This window comes from Crocodylus porosus, unplaced genomic scaffold, assembly GCF_001723895.1.
Source record: "Crocodylus porosus isolate Cpor-Errol unplaced genomic scaffold, CroPor_comp1, whole genome shotgun sequence".
Taxonomy (NCBI): Eukaryota; Metazoa; Chordata; order Crocodylia; family Crocodylidae; genus Crocodylus; species Crocodylus porosus.
In genome coordinates this window covers 11,416,942-11,432,610 of record NW_017728914.1, presented here as the reverse complement: position 1 = coordinate 11,432,610, position 15,669 = coordinate 11,416,942, and the positions used below count along the sequence as shown (strand labels likewise).

The 15,669-nt window shown below is 41.2% G+C and overlaps 1 protein-coding gene across 3 annotated transcripts in view; it reads left to right on the top strand.

The window, feature by feature from the left end:
- Positions 1-15,669, top strand: part of TENM2 (teneurin transmembrane protein 2) — a 1,069,972-nt gene that overhangs the window by 687,575 nt on the left and 366,728 nt on the right. For all 3 annotated transcript variants that reach the window (XM_019534873.1, XM_019534872.1, XM_019534874.1), the window contains exon 4: positions 12,726-12,935. In XM_019534873.1, coding sequence (XP_019390418.1) covers positions 12,726-12,935 — 210 coding nt within the window. The remainder of the gene's footprint in view (positions 1-12,725; positions 12,936-15,669) is intronic.

Sequence of the window (15,669 nt, the reverse complement as noted above, 5' to 3'; positions counted from 1 at the left end):
GTCTCCCAGCCCTTTTGATACCTTTCTTATGAACAGGAATGGACCTTCTTTGTGTTCCAAGGATCATATCCTTGAGGAATGACCACTCTTTTTGGACTCCTTTACTCATCAGACTGGTGGGAGAGGCTCTGAGAGACTACAATCTCTTACATTTGTAGAAGTCAAGCTTAAATCAATATACAAGCAGTCCTTGGACTTACAACACAATCGATTCCTGAAAACCATGTCTTAAGTAGAAATGTTGCAACTTGGACCCGGTTTTCCCATAGGAAAGAATGTTATAAATAGGGGATTGGTTCCTGAACCAAGGCCTGATACCCTATATTCACCAAAAATAACCCAGAATTTTGTACTCAAGCAATTATAGATGAGTAATATAGCTACATTAATGGGTTTATATTGTAAATAGCAATCATATTGATTTGAAAGGATTTCTTTGAGATGACTTTGCTGGACTTTTTGAAGGGCCCTTGGTTGGACTTTTTGAAGGGTTCTTGGCTGGAGTCTTCTCAGGAGGCTTTGCTGCAGGTTTTTCTGGAGTTTTGTCTGCTTTCTTAAAGAAAGAGAGCAAGAAATTTTGGACGGAAGTTCTCCAGGGAGATGGGCAACATAGCAAACTTGTTTGCTGGCGTGGCATGGGATCAGATTAAACGTTGTAAAGGTGAACCTGATGTCTGAAAATTGAAACAGGGTGTCAATTTATAAGTGTTGTAAGTGTGAGACGTTGTAACTCGAAACACTGTAAGTCAAAGACAGCCTGTAAAATAATCTTTGGCCTTAAGAAAGTGTGGCTTGACTCTTGTAAATCAGAATGATCTATTTTTATTAAGATCTCCACAAAAATCCACAACAGCACATACAATACAGTATATAAACTGAGCAAATGTCATGCCTATACAAGTATGATAATTATATCTAGGATTCTGCTTTACTAAATAATTGTATACCTATTATGGTAATATCAGCAAATTTCAGAACCTGCCAAAAATCTGTTTTACATTAAATCATATGACTTCTTTCTACTTTTCCTTCCACAAAGGTAGATGTTTCTAAAAATGGAAGTAAACTGGGGATGATGATCTCCTACTGTACATTCTAGAAGTACCTTACTACACAAGTAAACCTGTTGATTTTAGATGACTCACGCAAGGAGAAAGAGAGTACTTGGCTTGAGTGAGGCTAGCAGAATTGGGCCTTTTTTACGTGATCTATGTCTTTGACTTTCCAGTTCAGAAAAACAAAGTTATTTACAAAACTCATAATTTCATCTGTACCACAATGCAAGTTGCCTCACCTATGCAGATCTTGCCTGTTTTCTCCTTGTATAATACTTTATGATTTGTATTATCTTGATGCCATTCATACTATCATAAACATTAGTGCTGTCTGTGTATTACAAATGCTGAAAAAAGCTAATCCCCAAAGAGACATTGTTTTGTCAGTCAGGAAATTGGTCAGTTGATTTGGTCTGTTAATGATGGTTTGTTAACAATGACCTTGTTTCTCCCTTTCCTTTTGTGTTCACAATAGTTACAATTAAAACATTACTCTTAGTTTGCCTTTGTCATGATACGGCCTTCCCGGAGATGGCCGTGATGTCCCTAGGCCTGTAACCTTGCCAGCTCTACCCTATGGGCACCTACTAACCTCGCCTGCCATGACTTGCTAGTTTAGATAATGAATTGGGAGGCTGCCCTCGACTTGCTGCTTGGTTACAGTCCTGACAGACTCCTCTAAAACCTGTGGGTTGTTGGACTCCTTACAATACCCCCAAGCCTTATGGGCTAGATGTGTGGCTCCAAAACCTTCCCTTTACCACACCCCATGCCTCACAGGTGGTAATTAAACATTGTCCCTTTTTATGAGGCCTCCATCTTACTTGGCCTCCTGTTCTCACTAGGCCCTAGGCCCTCATTACTGCTCCCTCTGGCTCTGGGGCTCTCCACAGCCCTGTCTGTGTACCCTCATGGGAGCTGGAGTTCTCTGCAGTAGTGTGCCCCAATACAGCCTCCTTTGTCCCAGTAGCCTCAGCCCAGTCCACCAGATTACAGACAACAACCAAAATATGATCCCCTGGGCTATAATATAATACATACAGTGCAGGGTGCACTCTGTCTGTTTAAAAGAGGCAAACTTCTCCCTAAGCATTAAGTACTTCAGAGTCCAGGGTACCTGATGAGCTCCTGGAGCCCCATTACTCCTGTAAGCAGCATATCAGGCAGCCACAGCATCTCTGGGCAGTTTCTCTGCAAGAGCTCCTTCCCCTGGCAGCTGCCAGAGAACTAACCTCTGATGGCCTCACCCCTGGGGATTATGTGCGCCCAGGACCCTGACTCCTCCTGGTCACCTGACCAGATGCAGGCTAATTCCCTCATTAGCCTGCTGCCACAGCAACTTGCATCTGTGGGGATTCTACCTTGCTCCTAGGGCCCTCTCTCCAGGCAGTTGCTGCCCTTAAAGGAGCAGGCACACCTTAGTGCCCTGCAACAGCCTTTTTTGAGTCAGTTGTAGAAACATTTTAAGTGCCTTCTCTTTCTTATACCTCTAAACTGCCCTGACCTTAAAGCACAGTTTACTTTGGTCCTTTCTCTTACTTTGTAAATTGTTCATGGTATTAAAATTTTATCATGAAATATAGGTCATAAGGAATGTCAGGATCTTAAAGAAATTAATCTTAAATTGTCATATTAAACTCCCTACCTTATTTTCTTCTATATGTTGATTTGGGACTTTGTCTGGTCTTGGCAGGTTGAAAAGTATATGACAAAGAGGGCTTAATTGAGTTCTCTTTAGAGGTAAATTACTTCTGCTACTGACAAACCAAAAGGTTCACTGTCAAGCAATATGTCTCACCTTTTCTCCTGGGAGCTGAAAGTAGGTGTTATTTTAGCTCTGGGAGCAAATGACAGATTAGGATTTGAACCCTCAAAATCCCATAGGAGAGCAATATTCCCTATGTCAAAACTGGACACATTTTAGTGCATTTAAATGACAAGAGCTATTTTGGCTATAAAAATGTTGCTGTTGTTACTAAACTAGAAAGCAGTTTCTTTTGTCGGCTAACCATTGTAATTTCATCAACCATGACTGAGACTATTTATATTCTTAGTGCCCGGTAGGACAGTGCATATATAATATATTAAATCTGACTCTTCTTGAGAATGCCCAGCCTGAAAGAAATGAAACATAGAGAAGTCATGCTTTGCAGAAGAATTTTAAACACAGTTTATTTTTGCTAAACAGTTATTTGGGGAAAGAATGGGAAAGAGTCTGCTGAATGTGCTATTTATCAGGAAACTTTCACATTTATCTGCTGGCTGCATAATATATATTGCTGTGCACCGCGAAACATGCATCTTATGTTATCTAATTGTTTCCTGACACATTTAGCAACATTTCACGCTCTTTAAAGTGACATTAACGTTGCTGACAGTGTAGGTGCTTCAATTAGGCTGGCTTTGAAATGAAGCCAGAATGCATTGCTTGTCCCCTAACCATGCTCATAGGAAAAGAGTGTATTATTTATGAAAATAGGGGCCTTGCCAATGTTGTCTTGTTGAATCCTATTATTTTTTTGGCACTATATTTATTTTCTGAGGAAAGGGTGGGATATACTTCCCCTTCACTGTCCAAGCCACCTCTCGTTACAGATCAACATTGTTTAGCACAGACTGCTACACACACTGCCATCCATTCCACTACTTGACATGTAAATGTCTCCTCTATATTATTACTTGATAAATTTGATTAATACAGCAGTTACTGTTAAACCACTGCCATTAACTATTTGACTATTATCATTAACATTGCCATTAACTATTTCTGTTACAACAGCATCATATGTGATTGCATAATATTAGGAATGTCTGTATTACTGCAGAGATGCATATTATGTTCAATCAATAAACACCAGCATTTAATGGCCAGTACAGTATTGAACTGTCTGTTTTGGGATGGTGTTAGTTGATAAAATACCTCATCTTTCCTCTATAAACCCATTTTACTGTCCCATGAACTACTTTTTGGGTCTATGGCTATGATGCTGTGTCTTATCTAACTGATCATTTAACCAACACTTACATGTAAAATTTTCCTTTGTTCTGTATACCCTGAGGATTCTGACCCCTATATAAGGAAATAAAATGAGATATATTCTTAGTTCATGGGAGCAGAACTTCACAACAAATGGATAACTGGATTCAGTAACTTACTCATGTTTGTACAGTGTGTAAATTATGTGGACCATCCATGTTTATTCTACAAATGGAAAGTGAGTGGAAAGTGTTGTGCCAAATATATTCAAATTAGGAACAACATAATCTTTCAATTCTGAAGGTTACTAGTTGTTATAAAACTCTACCAAAGCTTGATTCCTGTGTGTCTAGCACTTAGATATTAATACATGGTTCCTTCTTCAATGGATTCTTATGAGAAAAGACATGCAGATCCACTTGATAAAGTCTCAGTGTGTTATGCTAAAGACATGTTGTGGATATACCAAAACCCACTTTAGACAGTTTGTTAACCTCATAAGTGAGATTCTTTTAATGGAAAGAGCCCAAAAAGCAGCAAAGCAGTAGCAATTTTTTTTTAAAAGGGGGTGGTGGGGAACTGGAGCAGCTAACTCCACTCCACTTTTGATGATTTTGGCTAGGGACAGGAGTTACACATAAATGATCAGGAACTGGTTTAAACCTGTAACAGAACAGGTTACATTAACCAGTTTCACAAAGGCTGAAACTTGTTTAAGATAAACCTGGTTAAATGTAGCATCAGACGTAACTAATTGAGGTCAAACTGGTTTATGAACCTTCTGTCCCAGACCCCTTCCTGGTTCAAGTTAAATCAGAGTCCCCCAGCATACCATCATGCTTTTCATTCCTCGGCTGGGCTATGCTATCTGCTCCAGAGAGCAGTGCTGGCCCCACCCTCTGCTCCCTAGCTGGAGCAGTGAAGGCTTGCTCACTGGCCTCACTGGATGGCTCACTGCTCCCTCACCCCTACCAGGCAAACCCTGGCTGAGGCATGTGCCCAGGGATGGCAGGGTTACTCACCTTCCCCTGAGTATGGAGCTCTCCTGCCCTGTTAAAATTTAGTTCTGGCTGTGACTGTGAACTACAAATCCCAGAGGCACCTGGAAGCAGGAAGAGGAAGTGATAAGCAACCTTGTGGAGTCCTGCTAGTCTGATTCTAGACTGCAAATCCCAGAGACCTCAGGTGCAGCAGGAAGAGTAATTGAGCACACCTCCCGGGCTGTGTTTATAATTTTCAGTTTATAGTTCTTCAGAGAAAGAATAGTTCTTTCTTCAGAGAAAGAATAGTTCTTTCCCTGAAGAACTATTCTTGTTCAAGCTTTTATGAATTCAATGCTACTATTTACTGGTGCCTAGCCATACTCACTCTGCTCCAGCAGGGAGCAGGTGAAAGACTTGGAGTGGCTGGCAGGTGTGCTCTAGCAACCCCCAGCTTCTGGCTTGAGCCACTGCAGGCATGTGGCTGCATTTCCTGAATCAAAAGTGAATGTGTGTTCATTTGGTTATTGGTTTAAACTCTGTAGCTTAGACTAACCTGCAAAGACTGAATCAATTCAGCCTTGGATTCTTTGACTGTCTGTACTTAGACTTCATTAATACAGTCTTTCAAAAAAACAGTGTTTTTTATTGTTGTTTTTTCATTTGTTTTAACAAACTATGACAACTCATAACAGATGGGATGGGCAAGACTTAGCTCTTAAAAGATTTCTTTGCATCTATGTTCCTGGACATGGATACAAACACACCTCCCAATGAGGTGTCAGGTATGAGAGAGATACCATCCCACCAATGGTCAGCACTGACCTACTGAAGAAGCACTTGGAAGGGTTGGACGTATTTAAGTTGGCAGGCCCCAATGATCTTCTCCCAAGTGTACTAAAGGAACTGGACGGTATCATAGCAAAACCACTGGCACAACTGTTTGAGCATTTGTGGTGCTCAGGACAGGTGCCAGAGGACTGGAAAAGGGACAATGTAGTCCCTATTTTCAAGAAGGGAGGGAAGGAGGACCGAGATAATTATAGGCCAGTTAGCCTCACCTCTGTTCTTGGCAAGACGTTAGAAAAAATCATTAAGGATCACATTGGGGGACAGGGGCGGGGAGTGGGTAACATAATGCTAAGGAGCAGCCAGCATAGGTTTATAGCAGGCAGATCTTGCCTAACTAACCTGATTACATTTTATGACCAGGTCACAAAGTATTTAGACACAGAGGTGAATGCTATTTACTTGAATTTTAAAAAAGCTTTTGACACAGTGCCACACCCAATTCATATAAATAAACTAAGTAGCTATGATGTGGAATTTTTCAGGTGGGTGGAAAACTGGCTTATGGGATGCACCCAGAAAGTGGTGGTGGATGGGTCAGTTTCTCTCTGGAGAGATGTGGGCAGTGGTGTCCCACAAGGCTCTGTCCTTGGACCAATATTAATATCTATTCAATATCTTCTCCAGTGATTTGGATGAGGGTGTAAAAAGCACTTTTTCCAGATTCACAGATGACACCAAACTATGGGGTATAGTAAACACACTAGAGGGTAGAGAGAGAATTCAGGTGCATTTGGACAGACTGGGGAAGTGGGCAGATCAGAATAGGATGCAATTTAACACAAATAAATGCTAAGTGCTGCACCTGGGGAGAAAGAAACACCAATACACCTGCAGACTGGGAAGTACCATTCTAAGTAGCACAGCAGTGGAAAGGGATCTTGAAGTCGTAGTCGATGCAAAAATGAACATGAGTCACCAGTGTGATGAGGTAATAAGTAAGGCTAACCACACTCTTTCCTGCATTAGTAGGTGCATCATGAGCAGGTCTAGGGAGATGATACTTCCCCTCTATGCAGCATTGGTGAGGCCACAGCTGGAGTACTGCAACCAGTTTTGGGTCCTGCACTTCAAGAGGGATGTGGATAACCTGGAAAGGGTTCAGAGGAGGGCTGCTCGTATGGTTGAGGGTCTGCAGGTACGACCCTATGAAGACAGACTGAGGGACCTGAATCTCTTCAGCCTCCACAAGAGAAGGCTGAGAGGTGATCTTGTTGCTGTCTACAAGCTCATCGGGGCAGGTCAGCAGGGAATAGGGGATACTCTGTTTATCGGAAAAAAAGGCCATAAACTGAAGGAGATCAGATCTGGATTGGACATCAGGAAAAAATCTTTATGGTGAGGGTTGCCAAAATATGGAATGGGCTTCCTAGGGAGTTGGTGCTTTCCCCTACCTTGGAAGTGTTTAACAGGGGATTAGACAAGCACCTGGCTATGGTTACTTGACCCCAGTGCTCTTTCATGCCCAGAGCAGGGGGTCAGACTCAATGATCTAATAGGTCCCTTCCAACCCTAGAAATCTATTAAATCTATGATCACAAATACATAATTTACAATTTTTTGTGAGATGGAAAAGCTTTAGGTCATAAACTTCTTCCTACTGAAGTTAATCACAAAGTACCATTCACTTCAAAGGTAGGCAGATGGTTGATTCCTTGGACCTCTTTGAAGAATGTGTGTAATAAAATAAAAAATGTGCATTGATAGCTATGCATATATATGAACAGTACTCTGCACTGGATCAATTGTATACATGAGCATTATTTTAAGTGGTATAAAAACATTGAATATTTTTAACCAACTACTGTAATATTAGAGGTATGAATTGAGCCCTGTGCTTCTCATTTAACAAAATATTCTAACAAATAAGTTGTACTTATAATGCCCTTTGATTCCCTTACTTATACTCTGCCTACATATTGACCTTCCTTGGAACTTTCTGTAATATTCTATCCTTTGTGCCACTGCAAGCAGCTACCTTTTCTAAGCAGACAGACACTCTCTCTCCATTTCTCTCCCTCTCTACTTTTTCTTCCCTTTCCCTGTCTATCCCAGTAATACAGTCAATGTTCTTCCTCAGCATGGAACTTACTATCAAAATTACAGTGATAGGTTTAAAGCTTGATGTTTTCACCTCACTTGGATTACACATTGAAAATGTTTTGAATCATATTTTCCCCCTCTGTATTTGAAGATTGTTCTGTGGCGATTCATAACATTTGTGAAGTTTGGCTTTTAATGAGAAGGGATATATTTTATTTTTTTTTTATGTTTAAAGCCTTAATATATTTGTTAACAGCTCTGTAAAATATTCCTTTTTTTTTTTTCTGCGACACATATAGCATTTGCAGAATACATGATAGTGTTATATGGATATATTATTGGCATGTGGTTGAGTTGACCTACATAATTTTTGTGTTTTTTCTACAGATCACAACATTTGGTCAAGCCAAACTCATGCCAACAACACATACACCTTTAGCCATCATAACCTTTGGCATGATACAAAACAACATTTCCGTATGGTACAGCATATGCAGATTTCAGAAATATGAAAAATATTCCCTCTTCCTTTCATCTCTCTAGGACTGAAACAGAGCCAGGATTTGTTAAAATTTGTTGCACACACTGTGTATACAATGTCACATTCCTGTCTGAGGTGTGTCAAATCTCAAACCAGCTGCTTGTTTCTAACAGAATGTCTCAGAGAAATAATTAGAAAGCAGTTCTGTTCCGTCATTTCCCTGGAAAGTATGAGATACTTGCTATAATATTATTTCACATGACTGCTACAAGTCATGGACTTGGGGGTAATAATAATATGATAAAAACAGTGTTGAATTCTGTCATCAGTATTAAAACTGTTTCCAGGATTAGGTTAGTGAAAGACTCTGCAGCCAGCAAGTTGGTGACTTATCATTGTTGTGAAACCAAGTTATTTTCAGGGTACCTACAATAACTATATATTTGTGCTTATTCCCATAACGTGTGCTGAGGAAAGAAAATCACATAGCAAGTTTTTGTATGTGTTATATTTATGGAAACACTGCAAATATGTATAGAGACAGAAATTGCCTGTTAGATCATAGCCTGTGGTTCATCTTCTATAAGTCCTCCAGAACTGTTTTGAGTGAAAGAGACAGAGTGTCAGGGTTTAATGGTCTGATCGTGTAGTTGTGAGTAAAGAATTTTATTTACTAATCTTAGATTAGGTATTGAATCAGTAATTGTCCTAAGTATTCCCTATCTCTCGGAAGCCATCTCTCACAGCAGGCTGACATCAATGAAGAAATCCAACATCACCTCAAATGTGCAAGTACAGCTTTTAGATACATGAAGAAACAGTTGTTCAAAGATCACAGCATCAGATCTAAAACCAAGCTCATGGTTTACCAAGCAGTGGCAATCCCCACCTTGCTGTACAGAGCTCAGATACAGACATTGTACAGGATGACAGGAAACACCTAAAGTTGTTGAAGAAGTACCATCAATGTTGCTGTGGAAGATCCTCCAAATCCAGCGGGAAGACAGATGCACCAACATTAATGTCCTTCTGCAAGCAAATACCATGAATACTGAGGTAACGATCATCCGACATCAACTCCATTGGGCTGGCCACATCATCTGAGGGTCCCACTCCAGACTTCCAAAGCAAGTTTTATTCTTCCAGCTCAGCCACAGTGTACACTCAAGAGGAGGGCAGAGAAAGTGCTACAGGGATATCCTCAAGGCCACCTTAAATGCAACACTGATATCAACTTGTGGGAGATCATTGCCCAGGACCACCCCAAATGGAGGAAGAGTCTGCTGCAGGGATCTCAGTGCTTTGAAACGTCATGACAACAACAGGAGGGGGAAAAGTGAGAGCAGCAGAAATAGTATGTCATTGACAAAATCAAGAATCTTATACCCCCCACTTCCCTTCCAACCCCTCTCCTCCCCCACAGACACACACACTCTAAGCAGACAGTCATTATGGACAATGGAAAGAGTAACCTATTATCCATAAATCAATGTTTGGAAGGGTACATTAATGCAAGATCATGGGCAATCCCCTGCACTCTGGTGGTTGCCTGACCAGGAGCAGATTTGCTCCCGGTCAGTTGTCTACACAAGCACTACTGTGCAGTAAGTAATTGTAAGTAAATTTGCTACTTGCATTTTCAGGTAGGAAATTTACTCACAATTAGTGAGATATATTGCACAGTAAGTGTGTGCACATGTAGGGCACACAGGCTGACTGCTTAGAAAACTACACTACTGCACAATAAGGCATCTCTTGTAGATGTACCCTCATTGTTGGGAATTGCACTCATTATCTTAGTCCTTGTTCCAGGTCTCCAGTCCCAAAGATATGCAGAGAGGCAAAAAGGGAGCCTCAGACTGGATATATGCTATGCTGCATTCCAATAGCTCCTATCATATGACTTCAGTGGGCTTTCCTGCGTTGCACTTCGGAGGAAGCTGTCTATCTTTGTAACAGAATATTGTGTGTGATTTTGACTTGGGCTGGTTCCTGCTCTGGTCACAGATTGTTCATTCTGGCTTTATATTTGAAATTTATGTTTATCATCATCTTTGACTAATTATATTCTGAGGACAATACTATGTGTTTTTGCCACATTTAGGTGTTATCCTACATTATAAGTTTTTACAAGAAATCTTTATTTGTGTTAAAACATTTTTTCTGCAATATATGATACTATAGGACAGGGAAATAACAATTATTTAGTGCTGAATTTTAACCATATTGTGCCCAGTCCTTCTTCCAATAAAATCCTCATCTAAATGCCCATTGATTTAATTGGTAATAGGCCCATTATTTGCTTCAGTTATAGTTTTGATGTGTTTCTTACTTTCAGGAAAACTATAGCAGTAACTTACTATCATCTAAAAACCACTTAGCAAAAATGGTAACATTTATTTTATAATATAAAAATATTATAACAAGAAGACTATCTTAAATGACTACACATATCAATCAATTATTTGCTAAATTGTGACTTCAAAGGACACACAGATCAAGAAGTGAATATAAAGGAAAAATAGCAAAGAATCACGTTCAGATATATACCATTTTAACTGGAGTCACCTTTTAATTGTGCTTTGGTTATATGCGACTTCTGTTCAGGTAATAATTCAGTTTCCTTAGCAATGTGAACATGGAGGTGCATAGCATAGACTAAATATGCACAGGCACTACAGAATGGCTCTGTGCATGTGTTGTGAATGCACACCCAGGTTCAAGGCATGAAAGCATAGGTGTCTGAAAACCCATAACTAACTAGTGTTAGACCAGGGGTGTGCAATTATTTTGGGCTGAGGGCCGCTTACTGAGTTTTGGCAAGCCATTGAGGGCCTCATGACAGGCAGCCCAGGGCAGATAAGTATTAATTTTCTAAATTTTTTAGGGGCCTGACAGGTCAGATAGAATAGCCTGGTGGGCTGCCTTGGGCCCCTGGGCCACATTTTGCCTACCCCTGTGTTAGACTCAGGAGGAGGAGAAACAGGACCTTCCCATGCTTTAGTTCTAATAGCTGAGTGGTAGCTAAGGGCACTTGCCCAGGAAACTGGAGACCTGGGTTCTACATTGCCTTTGCCCAAAAAGGGCTTGGGCCTGCATCTCTCTAACTTCCCAGCACAGTACTCTAATCACCATTCCACAGTTCAGGTGTTACCCAGACCCCTCTCCAACACTCCTGAAACAGAGTCAGTACCCCTTTTGTTTAATAATCATTTACTAAGATGGAGGGCACTGTAGAGGGGATATTTCTGTCCCATCTGGAGCACATATCCAGCTTAGAACCAGGGACTACTCCCTTACAGGTCAGCAGCCATCTCACTAAGCCACACATCCTATGGCCTCTTATCTCTTTCTTCCTGTTTTGCCTGGCAGCTGGTTTCAAAGGGAGTTCTGAAGATGGCTGTGGAATATGATCTTCCCAAAGACATGCAGGTTCAAACTCAGATCTTCAGTTTCCCTCTGCTCTTCCTCCTCCTTCCCCCTGTAATTTCTTCTGGTACTTAAATTTAGACACACGTGTACCCAGGATATGTAGCTGTATGTATATGTGGCTGATGCATAGTCTGTGCATGCATATCTGAAGAGTAAATCAGGGGGGAGAAGAATGGCCAGGTAGATAGCTACAAAACTGCCATGTGGATACAGAATTCCATCCTAAATATTTGGTTGGATTGGCCCCCAAATGACCTGAACTGCTGAACAGGTCTAGCTAGTCTGCTGTGAATCAAAAGTTTATGCATACAGTTAGTTTTAGGCATGTGAGTAATTCCATTATGAAAGCAGAGGGTTACGTTGATTTTTAACACCACTGGTTACTGACCTCCAACCCTAGGAAGGTATCTTCTATGTTTGTTCTCTCCTTTGTGTGTAACAAAGGAATTGCTAAAAAGAAATAAGGAAAAGTCTTTGGAACAAATGCTGAAACTGACCTAACATGAATGGGAGTTGCATGATTTCAGGAGCACTCTTGGGATCTGGCTTTTTACTTTCCTAAGTTGTGGACATTTCTTCAGGATAGAAATGGGATTCACCAGGCCCTCCTTTTCATTAACATGGTTCTGTTTTGCATATCTGATCAGTTACTTGCTGATGCCATGGAGATGTTTTGTGAATGACTTCAGTATATAGCTAATTGCATTGCCTTGGATATGGTATCAATCCTTTAGGGCACATTGGCACCAAAAGAGACAATAGATGTTTTGATTGTCCCTGGGCAGTAGCTATGTATACTGATGACCAGTTTCAGTGTTGCTATGGTGGAGGGGGGGGGAGGGGGAGAAGGGGCTTCTTTTTTTCATTACATTCATTACTGACCTTTGATCCCTGTGTCCTCTTACCAGGTCGTCCCATTCCACCTACATCTTCGTCTAGCCTTCTTCCATCCGCTCAGCTGCCCAGTTCCCATAATCCTCCACCAGTTAGCTGCCAGATGCCATTGCTAGACAGCAACACGTCCCATCAAATCATGGACACCAACCCTGATGAGGAGTTCTCTCCCAATTCATATCTACTAAGAGCATGTTCAGGGCCACAACAGGCTTCCAGCAGTGGTAAGGAAATTGAATTAACATTCAGAGTTTGATTATGACATGTTTTATGCCATGATTGCATGTCAGCATCGTGAAAAGTGATGATTCTTAAATAAAAAATGAGAAAAATGAAAAAATCTATCATAATTTTGTTGTGTTCAAGCTTTCTAGGATGCATGATACATCATATTTGTTTCAGTAGTGAGTGGTTCTTTGACACAAGAAAATATTTAAAGCATAAAAAAACTAGTATTTCATTCCCATTAAGGAAAAAAAAAAGATTTACATATCTTAACTAAGTTGTATACTTCATAGCTGTTGGAGGGATGTGTTTATAAGTTATTTCATGTGACATTAATAGTTTGAATTTTTATAGACCAAAAGTGTAGCTATTAGAAGTGATGAGACGGTACCAGAAATTGTGTGCTGATCCTGTTTTGTCACATTTCTATTCTTATTTTAGTATTATACTTAACCCTTGCTTGCTAGTCTGTATATAACCTTAAGCTATTGATGTTTCTTGAGAACGTATTTTTGGCCAGAGTTTCCAAAACTTTTACAACTTCACCTATAGCTGGCAGTCTCTGAAAACAAAACCTCAACTGTTTGAAAAGCAAAGGCTGTTGTTTGAAATGTTAGTCTTTTGTTGTCAAGCTCACAAGCATTCCCTCATTTCATTTTTGTTTGCTTCTCTTTTCAAAGAAAAGCATCCATTGTGAGTTCCTGTTAACTTTGAAAATTATACATGTATACATTGTCAAAATTGGAGTGTGACTCTTAGGGCCCTGGCATGTGTTACATTTAAGGCACAAATAATGTGATAATTACACCATAAATAGTGAAAGTGCTACATGTTCAGCTGACTTATGTCACGACAAAGTGGCAAACAAGCCAAAAATATAATCTACAAAACATATGGAACATTTTTGTGGCGGGTTTGCATGGCACCATAAAGGAACTTTTAGCAAACTTCCATCCCAATGTTGACAATCAACTGATTGCCAGCCCTCAACCCAGTGCTGAAAACAGGCTACTGCATGAGTGAGTTACAAGGTTTCCTCAGTTGGGAAGGAAAGCCAAAGGGCTCCTACCTATGAACCTGATTACTCTGGCTTAGCAGCCATCCCTGCTTTGCCCTTTAGCCCCTTGTGGGCAAGGCACTTCAAAATTCTGGTTCATGGGGAGCCGTGCAGCTCCTTGCAACTCAGTGGTTGCCTGTCTTGCCCCACAGTTGCCAGGGAGCCTGAATTTTAAAGTGCCTTGTTCCCCAGTTCCTGCTCCACTGCACATGAGGTTTTTAAAGGTCCTGGTGCATCTGGACCATTGGATTCAAAAGAGACTCCCTACTGTCAGGTTTCCCATGCTACAGGGATATCTAAAAATTGTGAGTGGTACTGGGGTGCATGCTTGTTTTTAAGGCTAGGGACAGACATTCAAAAAGCCAGAGCCATTAATTGATTCAGTCTTTGCAGATTGGTAGGGCTGTGCAAGGCTTCGGATCGAGATTTGGATTTGGAGATGATACGGACAGTTTGGAGGCCGAATCTATGAATCTGAATCAGATCATTAGAAGCTTTAGGCTTTCTGAATCAATTCAGAGCTTCCAGATTGATTTGGAAAAGATTCAGTGATTCAGAGATTCAACCATAAGGTATAATGGGGAATCAATGAAATATCTATAACTGTATTGTTTTTTGCCTGATTTGGATGAAACTTCCAGGGGTGGTAGCCAAGTTTCAAGGTGATAGGTGAAGGTGTTTCTGGGAAACTGCACCTCAAATCGTGAAAGCAAAACTCATGTCACGTGTGTGTGTGTTAAGCCACAGTGGGGTAAAAACTACAGGGATGATAGCTCTTGCTGAGGCCACAAATCCTGCCAAGTTTCAAGGAGATAGGTACAGGAGTTTCTGGGAAACTGCACCTCAAACTGCTGACAAGCAAAACTCATGACATAGGTGACATTGTGTGTGTGTTAAGGGTGGGGGTGAAAACTTCAGGGGTAGTAGCCCCTGCTGTGGCATCAAAGCCTGCCAGCTGTCAAAGAGATAGGTGGAGGGGGAGTCTGCGTCCTGGGGCCCTGCACCTCTGGCCGCAGGCAGGCAAAACTCATGATATGGGTACTTGTGGGACTGTGTATGTGTTCAGGTACACCCTTCCTGGTGCTAGGGCCTCTGCACAACATGATAGTGTGTCCCCATGAGGGCTCCCCCTCCCCTACAGCCTCACCCTGGTCTAGGATTGTAAACAAGTGCGGGTCAAAATAACTGAGTTGGCTCAACACCAATAGCACCAGCAGTGTCAAAGGTACCCAAATGGAACTGTCACAGAGTCTTTCTTTTATAAAAGAATTTACAGAAAGAAATAAAGATGTTGTGTTGGATATATGTTACTCATGGTGTGTGATGGCTTATCTCGCGTTTTTATTTTTATATGTTTATTATGAAAAAAAACGAAACACAGTAAAAGTTCTGTTAACTGGCATCTTACAAGCCAGCGTGCTCAATTAACTGGCATGCCAGCTTGTAAGATAAAGTGAAACTGGAAGTGCCCACTGTGGCACTTCTGGTTTCTCTGAGTCCCCACAGCCCAGGGCAAAGCAGCTTGTGCTGCCAAGCCCCCATGGCTTGGGGGCATAACAGGCTGTGTGGGGCCCACCCCCCTATCCCGTGGGGCCTGCAGGCCCCATGGAAAGGGTGGCAATGCACCGGAAGGGGTGATGGGACACCTGATACTTGGCAGGAGAAGCGGTGGCCTG